We start from the raw sequence: 14,094 nt of genomic DNA on the forward strand, positions 1-14,094 counted from the left end.
ATTTACCCTCGGATAGTGACAGATGCTAGAGTGAATTTTGAACGAGAGAGTTTGCCTTGAATTACATTTTGCTTGATATACTGGTAGATTTTTTAGTATAATGAAAATTTATCTCATTATAATCAGATCGCTATTCAATTTGACACAAATGTGTTTTTTTTTTCCTTTCCTGACCACATCGCGTACGTAATACTAAAAACTAATCTAAACCGAAGGTTTCTTGCTCCTCCCATCCCCCTGCTTACACACTATTGCAGCAAAATGATCGTATGAAAATCTGTAGAAGTGACTTTTAAAACATTACAGATTGATGCTGCTTGTAAGCCACTCCCGCCACCCATCCTCTCCAAGACAGATAACCAACAGTCTTTTTCAATACTACACAACAGTCCTTTTCAGGACTACACACCCTCAAGAAAGATTACCGAGAGTCCTTTTCAGGACTCCTCAATTCTCCCTAATAATTGCTGATATTGATTGAGTTTAATTGATGGCTGACGACGTGGCAAGCACTTCTACTGGAGAAGGAACCTCGCTGTTACCACCAGACGAACCAACAGGGCAGCACGGTGATTATGGTAAGAATATTGGGCAGAACTGATCCCTTTTTATGAATTAATATTTGTTAACAAAAGCTGGAAAAGAAACAATGAAGCGTGATAATCCAAATAAAAAGGAACAATTCTAGACAACAGGAAAAAAGAAACAAGAAAAAGGACTGAACATGTTATATTTAAATGTTTGTAATTTTCTTCGCAATATTGTAAAAATAAGTTATCTGATGCATCAAAACGATGTTCACATTCTTGCCTTAAATGAAACCTGGTTAGACGATTCTGTCTCTGATAATGAAATTGATAATGATGGTTTTCATATAATCCGTAAGAACAGAAATATAAAGGGAGGTGGGGTAGCAGATTTTGTTTCTAACTCATTAAGCTTTGGAATATTGCGTCATTCCTCTTTTGACACTTAAAAAATTGTATCCTGGTAAGAATTAAGGATATGAAACCATTTTTTTTTTCTTGGTATAGACCACCAGGCAGTGATAATATTGTATTCGATTACTACGAAAATTGTCTTTCTTTTATTGATGCTTTTAATGATGATATTATTATTATGGGAGAAAAAACAGTAACCTATCAAACTAAACAGTTGAATCATATCCATAGTATGTATTGTTTACATCAAATTAGTTTGAATAAGTGTACCCGTATAACACAGGATTCAGTGAGTCTATAATTGATCGTTATTTCAATCAACTCTGTAGAGAAGGTAATTATAAACTGTGCTATACACACAGGATGAAGTAACCCTTCGTTGAGTTTCCTTGTATAGATCAGTCGGTCCACAATGTTCGTACGATTACATCATAAAAGGAAGAACGTTGATATTGCGTCTCATCTATGTGAGAGGTGCAGGAAACATATATTACACCACAAATTTCAGCGTCATGGTTAGTAGAAAATTTGAAAAAGACGCGATCGAATAGAGAAGGAAAAACGAAGAAAAAATGAAAGATAGGAAGGGAAAGAACAATCGAAATGACCAGTATAATTTTCTGATAATTCAGATAAGAGCAAAGTAAGGGATTATTAATATATATTATATGGAAGTCTGGATACTATGGAACGTAATCATTACTATAAAATATTCAAAAATACGAACGACTTATGATATAAAGTACATAAAATTGTCACCGTCCATAATAATCTCGCTTTCTGCAATATTTTGTATTTATCTTATTCCAGATGTATTATGTATCTCTTTCATATATCTATTTAAGTTTGTATTGGTAAAATTCAAAGAACAATCACAACAAACAAGATATAAACAATTAAGGCAGGCGATAATGGGGGAATGAAATAATATGTTAACAAAACAATGTAGATGCTATGACAACGTGTCTTCCAATAATTTATACATCATATGAACATCAGATAAAGTCTATTCTCCACTTTCGAAAATGAAGAGTAAGTCTACCTTATTCTTGGCTATTCTATCTTTGTTGGAATTGTTGAGTACCTTGAAAACATCACAATTTGCGGGAGATCCGTTTGAATATGTAATTATGAACATGACATTTAAACAGCAAAAAGACATACGCTAAGAATTTATCAACTTTAACCAAAAAAGGTTTTCAAATGGGCAGACAGTAATATTCATGTTCTCTTTTTGTGCCATAATTCTTATAAATTCATCCCAATACCAGATGTTTATTCAAATAATATATACTTTTTAAATCACAGCAATGATGAAAAGATGGTACAATAGTTGGATAATCATAACTCACCATAAATAGATTCCTCATAGTCTGCCACGAAGCCCATGATTGAAATCAAATATCGATCATAATGATGAAGGTGATGGCGATAGTGATGACGTTATTTGATTAACATATTAAAGAATGCCGTTAGCTGATAGGACCACGTATAAGCTCTAAAGAATAACAGTGTCGTGTACTTTCACAATTATTGTAAAAAATCTTATTCTCACCAGGCCTGGTGAAACCAAAAGGTTAGTTCCTATTCAAAGTTTTCAAAGGGCGGTATCAATTAACATTTCAAATGTGGGTTTACATCCTTCTGGTTTATAGTTACAAGGTGAATTGCGAAAATAACATAAGGTGATGTAATTCGTTTTGTTTACAAGCCCACTGATATTTCAACCACCAATTTTGTAATCTTTCTTTTCTTTCATTTTCTTTCCACAATTTTATAATACCCATCGAAATGGCCATCTATCATGACCCTATATCCCACATTATCATTGTAAAATATTTGGATATGTAAATGTTCCTTTATACAAAGTTGAGGGGGGCCAAATTTGTGAACAAATATTTAGCGGCGTGGGTGGGGGGGGGGGTAGTGAGCACTATTTATTTTTTTGCCCTCGAAAATTTGAAAAATCGCAGCCCCCCCCCCCCCCCCTTGAGCGCCGGGGGAGGGGGCCCATGTCCAAAAAAAGGTAAAATTAACGTGTTTTTGCACGTTGCCCCCCAGGGGAGGGGGCCGGGCCCCGGGCCCCCCTGGATCCGCCACTGACAACAGCGGACCATAGTAGACAAACGTTTTCTATATTAAGTGAGTGCCTGTGGGACAAACAAAGGACATTCACAAAATAATCAAACTCGCGTTTATATATTCTGTTTTCTTTTTTCTTACAGAGACCTATAGGGGTTCGGTTTGTAACGAGCAAAGAGGGTAAGAGGACACTTTTTTTTTTTTTTTTGGTCTCGAAATTTGAAAATTTGACATTTTGCTCCGTTGGGGGGGGGGGGGGGGTAAGGTCACCTTTTTTTTAGGTCAGCCGTTGGCATAACTTTTTTTAATTAAAAAAAAAAAAAAATTATAAAAAAAAATTAAAGGAGTGTCTAACCCCCAAATCCCCCCCCCCCCCCTGCGTACGCGCCTGTGTATAACCATTATAACAAAAGTATAATAAGCCTACTGACCGTAACAAGAACCATTTATAGAATAAAACTCATAGACCTCTTAAGCCCCCATCACATCAGACTAGTTCTCACTACGTTCTGGAACCGTCCTAGACAATCGTAAAACGGGTTGTGATCGGGATAGAATATGAAAATAATGTCTATAATACGATCCTAGTTCGGTCATAAACAGTCCTCAATACGTCCATCTTGTCTGTACTCCGTCCACAGTCATTTCATATCAAGTTCAGATCGGCTAAATTTGCCATTTACGAGCAGTCCAAGTCCGTTCGTGTTTCAACCTCTTTGTTAAATAGTATATGAGAAACTTCTTCTATTCCATAAAGATCGTTTACAGCTTGAAAGGAGCTTAATCGATTCGTTATCTGTCAGAAGAAAATTCATATTTTCAACGTGATTGTACAACTACAAACTGAATTTGATATTAATAAAATAGTTTGCTTGTAAACAATATTTTATCTGTATATCTTAATTTAGGCACGAAAAGGATGAGAAATGGCTGGTGAAGTTGGAGAAGCATTTCCAAGAAGTTGCAGGAGATAATAACCTCATTGATTTGGACGAGTTTATGAATGCACTGAACGTGAAGAAGGTACGCAACATGATTTGTGCCATACCAATCGATTTGATTTAATTTGTGATGCAGTAACCACTTTGGACATAATGATTAGCATTGATTTATATAGACACAAACCCACTCCCTCCCTGACACGCGCATCAATTATTGTATAATCAATGAATAAAATATTGAGCATGGATGGATCATTGTAAGCTTCATTAAAAGTTGATACAGACGTCCAGACGTGCACCAATATAAAAGGTAAATGTATGCAAAATATTGAACGATGCAAATTCATGATGTGAGAGAAAGTGAAAGAGAGCTGTTCATATTCTTTTCACAGTCATTATTATCTGAGGGGTCCACAAGTTACAAGCTCTGCTTTTCAGTGGACCTCTCCATTTCCTCAAAATATAAATGCAGTTAATTTAAAAATTCTATTTTTGTCTTCCTCAAAATATGTATACATTACTATTAAAACTTTTTTTTACAAATGTAACTATGTTTTGTATACATTGTACACTGTATTCGTTATTATTTATTGTATTTTGTTGGAAATGATAAAAAATGAAATGAAATGAAATGGTGATATTCTTTACGATAATTATTTAGTGATTGATTGGATTTCTTGGATAGAAGTGATGCAAGTTTTGAAGCTTGACGTTTATCTATTCCACATTTACATCAAAAGCAGTTGATGTTCATAAACGGTGAAGAGAAGGTTTCAAAATAATAAAGGTGGATTAGATAAAAGCATTGTGCGCTAATTTAATAGATTAGAGGGAGAATCAATACGCTTTCATCATAAAGTTGTAAGGAGTTTCCGTTTCAGATTCAGTTTATTATTTTATATTTCACATAAATTTCCCTTTTTTAATGGATTCACCGAATGAATGGTACAAATTAATTTGAGTTCTATTAAGTGCATCATAGTGAAATTCGCTACCTACAAAGTGAGACAACAAGTGTACAGCGCCAGGTCGAAACTCAAAGGGAGTAAAATCTTCATCAACGAAGATCTAACAACCCATCGCCAATCATTGATGTACTTTGCTCGTAAGTGTGACGCGACCTCGAGGACATGGTCTCGTGACGGACGAATCTTTGTACAGACTGGAAATGGTGAAGAAAGGCGAATAACCCTGATCCGAGGCATGAGCGACATCGAACGTCTTGGATAAGAAGAATAGAAAGTACGATCACGTAAGAGACATTATGCTATATAATAACGATGCCGATAAAGTTTCCATGTATTATTTGTGAGAAAAAAGTGAAAAGTAATCATAATGCATTACTATGTTTCCAATGTTCGCATTGGTGTCATCTTAGTTGTACCCATACTTCTGATTCCATATTTAATTCAAATTTAGACTGGACATGCGATTTATGTACATTAAAAGAAATGCCATTTGCAAATGATTACAGTACAATGAATGACAGCATTAACTTTATTAATGAAGAAGAAGAAATCAGCTTTGCTTCTGATGAAGAAAGAATGACAAGAGAAACAGATGAGAGATTAGACGAACAATTAGAAAAGGTAACTAGGTTAAAAGGTCTTAAATTTGCTCATCTGAATTGCTTATCCTTACTTAGGAATTTCGATGAACTTTGTACCATTCAAGAAAGACTGAGCATAGATTTTCTGACATTAAGTGAAACTCATATTGATGATTTGATAGATGATTCAGAATTGAAAATTGATGGGTATGATATCGTGAGAAAGGATAGGCCTAGGAGAGGAGGTGGTGTAGCTGCCTATATCAGATCGAATTTGAAATATAATATTCGAACAGATATAATGAGTGATGAACTTGAATTAATAGCTATTGAGCTCAAAGTATCACACAGGAAACCAATTGTGGTACTTGTATGGTATCGGCCACCTAATGCAAATGTAGACGTATCATGACTCTGATTTATTGATACTTGGTGATTTGAACTGTGATGTAGCATCATATACAAGGTCATGGCAGACAAAACACCTGTTTGACATTATTGAGAGTTATGATATGGAACAAATCATAAATTCACCCACTAGGGTGACACCACGTACCTCATCAACAATAGATGTTATTATAACAAACAGACCCGAAAAAATAACAAATTCTGGAGTTATTCCAATATCACTTAGTGATCATTATATGGTTTATTGTACTTTAGGATCAAAGCATAATGCATGTAACGAGAACTGCCATAGATATAATATTTCACGCAACATTGGAAAAGTGGATGTGGATGATTACGTGCATGATGTAGATCAGATATCATGGGAAGATGTTGAGACGTTTGAGAATGTAGAATCCGCATATAATTACTTTGAAAATAAGTTGTTAAAGGTTATAGAAAAACACGCTCCACTGAGAAAAAAAAGAATTCGGAAACTCGAATCTCCTTGGATGACAGAGGAAATCATTGTATTAATTCGTTCCAGAAACTGTCAAAAGGCAAGGGCTATTGTCTCCAAGAATGAAGATGATTGGAATGTATTTAGACGGCTTAGGAACCAGATTACAATGAAGATAAGAAAGGCAAAAGCAGCATTCATTACTAAAAGTGTTGTTGAAAGTACTGGAAATTCAGGAAAGGTTTGGAAATCCCTAAAGCGTCTAATGCCTGTTAAGTCTACAGATGAAATTAAGTGTATTGAAAAGGATTCAAAGGAATTGCGTAACAAAAAAGACATAGCAAATGCTTTTAACTCATTCTTTGTTGAAATTGGCCCTTCCTTGCAAGAAAAATCATCTTTTGTCGATAAGCAATTTGAAGAGTATATCAGAAGATACGATTGTACATGTACCCTCGAAGATATCACAGAAGAGCAGATAGTTGAAGTGCTTAAAAATTTACCCCCTAAGAAAACGTCAGGAAGTGACAATATTCCTTCTCTTCTATTGAAACCAGTAGCTAATATCATCTCAAAACCCTTAGCATATATTTTCAATTTAACAATACAAACGGGAAAAATACCAACCCAGCTAAAATGCTCTAGAGTTATACCTGTCCACAAAAATGGGCAGAGGTCAGAAATGGGAAACTATAGGCCAATCTCAATACTATCAGTTATAGCAAAAATACTCGAGAAGCTTATTTTTAATCAATTATATAGTTATTTATCGTCTAATAGTATTATTGACGTGAAGCAATCCGGATTTAGGCCTCAGCACTCAACGGCGACTGCCCTTCTGAATGTCACAGAAGACTGGTTGGATAGTGTGGATAAAGGGGACATTGTTGGAATGGTCACAATCGACCTTAAAAAGGCTTTCGACACGGTTGACCATGCTATCCTCCTTGATAAGCTGAAATTGATTGGACTTGACAAAAGGGCTTGTGAATGGTTCCTTAACTACCTGACTGATAGAAGACAGTACACGGTTGTAAATGGTGTAAAATCAGACGAACTGAATGTAATTTGTGGAATTCCACAGGGGGCCAATTTAGGCCCCCTACTTTTTACCATATATGTTAATGATTTATCAAATTGTATTAAAAGATGTAGTATATCGTTGTACGCTGATGACACATGCATATATTACCCTGGTAAAACAACAGAAACTATTGAAAATGTCATTAATGCTGATCTTATACGTCTTTCAAAATGGTTGAATTCAAACAAATTATTTCTCAATACTACAAAATGTGAGGTCATGTTAATTGGATCTAGAACCAAAGTTAAAAATCGAACGATTAATATTTATATTAATGATGTAAAACTCAATCAAATAGATCATTGCAAATACTTAGGTATATATATAGATCACAATCTCGATTGGGATGAATATGTTAATTTCCTGAGAAAAGATATTATTAAAAAGCTGTACCTATTTAAAAGAATAAGGAACTATATATCTCAGAATATTGCACTTATGTTTTATAAAACAATATTACAAAGTAAACTTGACTATTGTGATGTGGTCTGGCGAAATATTATGAAAAAATCTGTTAAGAAGCTTCAAGTCCTCCAGAATAGAGCCCTCCGAATTATATTAAAAGTTGATGCCAGATATTCTACAATTTCCCTGTTTCAGCAGTTAAAGCTTGATTTTTTAGAAAAAAGAAGAGATAAACATGCCCTTTACATGATGTATAAAATTGCTAATCATAATTGTCCTAATTACTTGCTAGATTTATTTGAACTAAAAAAATGTAATTATAATATGAGAAATTCAATTAATAATTTTGTACTACCTAAATTAAAAACATGTTTTAAAAAAAAGAGTTTCAGCTATTTCGGTGCGAAATGCTGGAACTCAATCTCACCAGAACTTAAACGTGAATTATCTGTTATAAATTTCAAGCGTAATCTAAATAAGTATATGGAACCAAGAGCCCTTAAGGAGTAGTCCCCATCCCCTATTAATATTTCATATGTATTTTTAGTTTATGTTATTTTTGTTTTGTATATATTTATGTTATCATTATTATGTTGAATTATGTTGTATATATGTTATTTTGATATTGTATGTTTTTATGTATATACACGGCCCTACAGAAGAACAGTCTGCGGGCTGAAGTAGGCCTCCGTGTTTAAATAAATAAATGAAATGAAATGAAATGAAATACCTTATACCAATTTGTTTGAATGCATTGAATTGAAAGAATGAACGTACAAGAAGAGTGAAATATTGAGGTAACTATGAAAGCTATGCTTGTGAATAACAGACCCCACAGAGAAGCCTACATTAATAAGCAGAGCTTGTATTTCATCAGGATCGGAATGTTTTTATAATTATGATTATGATTATTGTTTTCCCCTCTATTTAGTCCTTCTTTGCTGAGCGGTTCTTTGAGCTAATTGACACGGATCAGTCAGGGAGTATCAGCTTGAAGGAACTGATAGGTGCTCTGCGACATCTTGTCAATGGAACAGAACAAGAGAAACTTCACTTTCTCTTCCAGGTTTATGACGTAGATGGTAAGGTTGGTAAATAACCTTGTAATCACAATAGCAAGATAATGGTAATGGCAGCGAATTTTGGTAATAAGAGTGAAGAATTCACATGATGATGTTAAACATTGAATTATGATGACATTTATTGAGTTAGAAAAGAACGTCTTGTTGAAAATTCTTATTTGTCAACGTCACTATGGTTACTCATGAACTTCAAGAAATCGACCAATTTCAAACCTGTAAATCAGTAGTTATAAGACTTGTAAGACCTTCAGTCTAGAATAAAATAAATAACTCCGGTTGGGGCAATAAAAGGGCACATGCATTTATGGGTTCACATTCAGTTTTCTTTCAAACTATTAAACCACTGGAACTTCTCCCAGGTAAACCTAACATATAAATAAGTTTATTGTCACTCAAATAGCATTGCAGAGGCGAGAAACAAATAAGAATAATACATAAACGTTCATCGTGAGCATGCTCACTTTTATCACTCTCTGCTAAATCCTGCGAACTTTGAATCAACTGAAAAACGAATTATCATGAGTCCCGAAAGAGTAAATTGCTACTCTATGTCATGGTTGTATCAAAGAGTAGCAATGGCGGAAAAAACGTTGCTAAAATTACAATGGGACATAAAGCTACCGGTAGATACATTCAGAAAAACATTTCAACTCGCCATGTATTCTTTTTTGGTGTATCCACCTTCTTGTCTTCCATTGGACAAAGTAGAGTACAAACGAAATAATATTTATAAAAAAACGAAATAATCTGATTTATTGACCTATTGATTTATTGATTTATCTAAGGTGATTTCTTTATTTTATATAACAAATGATTTCACAATAAGAAAACTACGTCTTTGACGTTCCCGTTCAATCCTAACAGGTAGCGGATTTATCGACTTTAATGAGCTCAAGACGGTCCTCCGATCTTGCATAGCTGAATCTGCAATCACCCTGACCGATGAAACATTGACGGAGCTCACTGAAATCCTCATCGACGATGCCGATGTCGATTGCGATGGTGTGGTCAGCTTTGAAGAGCTTTCTGAGCAGCTCCAGCGGTACCCTGGAATTACATCCAATCTCACCCTCAGGTAGGATATACATCGAGATCAATAAACTTGCTAAATGTTCTAAAAAATACTTCTACAATACACAACCCTGTACTTGTTTAAATTAAAAATCTGAATCATGTTAAGCTGAAGTCTTAGCTTGCGAGAACTTACCGGATACCAGAGTTTGGGAAAATTTTGAAAATTGGGTTGGATAGTGATTCTTTACAATTTTGATATATTTGGATGCCCCTGTAGATGTATTATAGAACATCTAGCCCCTAAAACTCTCCTGCTTTCGAGAAAAATTGAATATATATTTTTTTACCGGTGCTCCCAGTAAATGTTGATAAACTGCAAATAGCGCCTACGGCCGTACAATGGTAGCTGCGACCATAAAAATCTCAAAATATGAAGTTGTGATATATAATTTCCAAACGGGAATAGCTCATTGGTCGATTTTAGTCAAGAAACATTGTTTTATAGCTTAATTATATCTTGACCTTGAGGGGGAGCTATACAACATAAGGACTTTATTATTTACAATTTCATATTATACTCGATTTCAACCGCGGCAACGATCACTGAATATTGTAGGATCGCATATGCGATCCAATATGTTCATTTTAACCAAATTCATGACCCCATACCAAAACTTGTATTACCTTTAATCTTAATTTGATACTATATCATTGACAAGTTGAAGAGCGCCATCTAAATTACAACTAAAATTGCCTTTACATAATGCGGCAGAAATGAACTTGCTGAAAACTTGCAGTAACAACGGAAATTGGGTATTTGTGTAATTCTTTCCATGACTTAATTTTCTATTACAAACGATATTCACAATGAGTTATACTAATACGAAAGCATGATTACTCAAACTAATTTATTTTATCAGTGCGGCTGAGTGGCTGAACCCTGAAACAAAGAAACCTAAAATTCAATCACACACATCGACATATTGTAGCTATCATACACTCCGCAATCACTTCTCCGACATCCTCTTCTGGATCGTCTTCGTGATGATCAACGTTGGGTTGGCAGCATGGGGTGCGTACGAAGGCTATCATAGCGTCAATGATGAGAGGCATCCAGCGGCAATATCCATCGCCAGAAGTGCAGGTATCTGATTTATTATCGCATTAGTTCTCTCCTATGTTCTAGTTTTTTCGCGCTCCTCGCTCTCTCCAAAAAGAAGATACGGCGCGGTAAAAAAAGCCGGTGCGATTTTTTAAACTGTATAAAATTAATGAATGGTAACTGCGCGTTTTTACTGAGCTCTGTACTATAAGATAAAGAAAAATGAAGTGCATTACAGGCATAACGCCGTCATTGAAAACAAAAACAACAACCACGTGGTTCATGTCCAAACGAGCCTGTATAATCTCACTTGCTCGGGGGTGGGGGGGGGGGTATTCGCAGGCGCGGATCCAGGATTTCTTAGGGGGGGGGGGCCCAAATTTGAAATTATGCGAGCCAAATATTGGTACGTTATGGTGACCAACAGTGACGTAATGCCGGGGGGGGGGATCGGTGCAGGGGGGGCGAGTTTCCCCCTCCCAGGCTTTGACGTTTCATTATATTATTAGAGAAAGAAGACGATTCGTTGTACCGTTCTCGAAAATAATTCTCATCTGAATTTAGTTTTCCCCCTCCCGCGCGAAGCGCGGAAAATTTTACGACTTATTAAATTATTAGAGAAAGAAGACGATTCGTTGTACAGTTCTCGACTCTTAATCCTTGTCTAAATTCAGTCCCCCCCCCCTCCCCTCCTGCGCGAAGCGCGGAAGCTTTGACGTTTTATTAAACTATTAAAGAAAGAAGACGATTCGTTGTACCGTTCTCGAAAATAATTCTCGTCTGAATTAAGTCTTCCCCTCCCGCGCGAAGCGCGGAAAGTTTTACGACTTATTAAATTATTAGAGAAAGAAGACGATTCGTTGTACAGTTCTCGACTCTTAATCCTTGTCTAAATTCAGTCCCCCCCCCCCCTCCCCCTCCTGCGCGAAGCGCGGAAGCTTTGACGTTTTATTAAACTATTAAAGAAAGAAGACGATTCGTTGTACCGTTCTCGAAAATAATTCTCGTTTGAATTTAGTTTTTCCCCTCCCGCGCGAAGCGCGGAAAATTTTACGATTTATTAAATTATTACAGAAAGAAGACGATTCGTTGTACAGTTCTTGACTCTTAATCCTCGTCTGAATTCAGGTTCCCCCCTCCCGAAGCTTTTAATCTTCATTTAATCATAAAAGAAGAAGACGATTCGTTGTACAGTTCTCGACTCTTAATCCTTGTCTAAATTCAGTTCCTCCCCCTCCCCCTCCTGCGCGAAGCGCGGAAGCTTCTACTTTTCATTAAATCATTAGAGAAAGAAGACGATTTGTTGTACAGTTCTCGACTCTTAATCCTCATCTGAATTCAGGTTCCCCCCTCCCGCGCAAAGCGCGGAAGCTTTTAATCTTCATTTAATCATTAGAGAAGAAGACGATTCATTGTACCGTTCTCGAAAATAATCCTCATCGGAATTTAGTTCCCCCTCCATCCCGCGCGAAGCGCATAAGCTTTTACGTTTCATTAAATAATTAAAGATTCGTATTACCGTTCTCGCCTCTGAATCCTCGTCTCAATTCAGTCCCCCCCCCCTCCTCCCCTCCTGCGCGAGGCTTTGACGTTTTATTATTAGAGAAAGAAAACGATGCGTTGTACCTTTCTCTATACTCTTAATCCTTGTCTGAATTTCAAAGAGGTGGGGTCGAGGCGGCGGAGCCGGCCCCGGAAGCTCAGGGGTTTTAGGCGTTTAATTAAGATCAGATGAGCATATTTTTGTGTATACCTTTTTATTTTGTGACACTGGCAAGTCACTATTTGACGTGGGGTCCAGGGGGCGGAGCCCCAAAAAATCAGGGTTTTTAGGCATTAAATTACCGTCAGATGATCATCTAAGGGCCCGCCGTAGGGCCCTAGATGGAATCCAGGGGGCAAAGCCCCCGGAAGCTTAGGGGTTTTAGGCATTTAATCACGGTCAGATGAGCATATTTTGATGCCTCGAGGCTCTCGATCCCCGCCGTACCTCGGGCCCTGACATGTAGGAATCTCAAGAATCATATTTTTTGCCTGGTTGTAAATTTAGGAATTTTTTTATTTTCCAACAAACACATACAAACGTATAATTTACTAAAAAGTGAGGAAAAATTTCGGAAATTATGTCATTTCAGCATTATTTGTAATACACCGTTGTGGAATATGAAATAAACCACGTTTGAATTTGATTTCCCCCAAGCCCCCCCCCCCCCCCTCTATCAGTACGCCAGTTTCTCCTCTTTTCCTTTTTTTTTCTTTCCCTTTCCTTCCTTCTCTCTTATTTTTTTTTTGATTGGGGGGGGGGGGGGGGGGTTAACAGCCTGGGAGGCAAGGCCCTTTCGGCCCCCCCCCTTCTTCTTCCCCCTTTACTTTTCTTCTTCCTCTTCTTTCTTTCCCTTTTTCTCCTTTTTCCCTTTCTCCCTTCTTTTCCTTCTTCTCTCTTTTTTTTTTTTTTTTTTTTTTGCGGGGGGGGGGGCCAAGGCCCGCTCGGCCCCCCCCTGGATCCGCGCCTGGGTATTCGCATATTAGGACATACAGGGATGTGCCGCTCTAATAGGACATTTTTTTTTCACCCATACAAAAATCCCTATAAATGGGTCTGTTTTTTCAAAATTTCCAAAATTTCCAAAGCACCCGAAAAACACCCTAAAATTGTGAAAAATTACCCCTAATAATGGGTAGGGGTTTCGAGGCTTGAGCGGCACACCCCTGTCCAAACCAAATCTGAGTAGGCCTACCCCCCGGGCTCACCTGACTTGCTGCACTGGAAATACTGCCTGATAACCATGTTGTAAAAGAAGCAATACTTATCTATAATTTTGCTAACATCCCTCTACAGGTCGCTGTCTCAGTTTCGAATGTTGTTTTGTCCTGGTCCTGATGCTTCGGAAGCTGCTGACGATATTACGTAATACATTCCTGATGTCGGTGCTCCCTCTCGATCAGCATGTCATAATCCACAAGATTGTTGCCGTCTTCATCATCATCTTATCTGTTATTCACACAGCCGGTCATATTGCAAATATCGGTGAGACAGTCATGAACAC

General features: G+C 36.8%; 1 protein-coding gene across 1 annotated transcript in view; it reads left to right on the plus strand.

Annotated features, from left to right (window-relative positions):
• Positions 1–490: 490 nt before the first annotated feature.
• LOC581068 (NADPH oxidase 5-like) overlaps positions 491–14,094 on the plus strand; it is a 23,600-nt gene continuing 9,996 nt past the window's right edge. Inside the window, exons 1-9 of the mRNA XM_030997335.1 lie at positions 491–578; positions 2,500–2,517; positions 3,167–3,203; positions 3,932–4,046; positions 7,178–7,423; positions 8,781–8,931; positions 9,796–10,006; positions 10,866–11,089; positions 13,887–14,075. Coding sequence (XP_030853195.1) covers positions 491–578; positions 2,500–2,517; positions 3,167–3,203; positions 3,932–4,046; positions 7,178–7,423; positions 8,781–8,931; positions 9,796–10,006; positions 10,866–11,089; positions 13,887–14,075 — 1,279 coding nt within the window. The remainder of the gene's footprint in view (positions 579–2,499; positions 2,518–3,166; positions 3,204–3,931; positions 4,047–7,177; positions 7,424–8,780; positions 8,932–9,795; positions 10,007–10,865; positions 11,090–13,886; positions 14,076–14,094) is intronic.

The sequence above is a fragment of the Strongylocentrotus purpuratus genome, unplaced genomic scaffold (genome assembly GCF_000002235.5).
Source record: "Strongylocentrotus purpuratus isolate Spur 01 unplaced genomic scaffold, Spur_5.0 spur5_scaffold_4, whole genome shotgun sequence".
Taxonomy (NCBI): domain Eukaryota; kingdom Metazoa; phylum Echinodermata; class Echinoidea; order Camarodonta; family Strongylocentrotidae; genus Strongylocentrotus; species Strongylocentrotus purpuratus.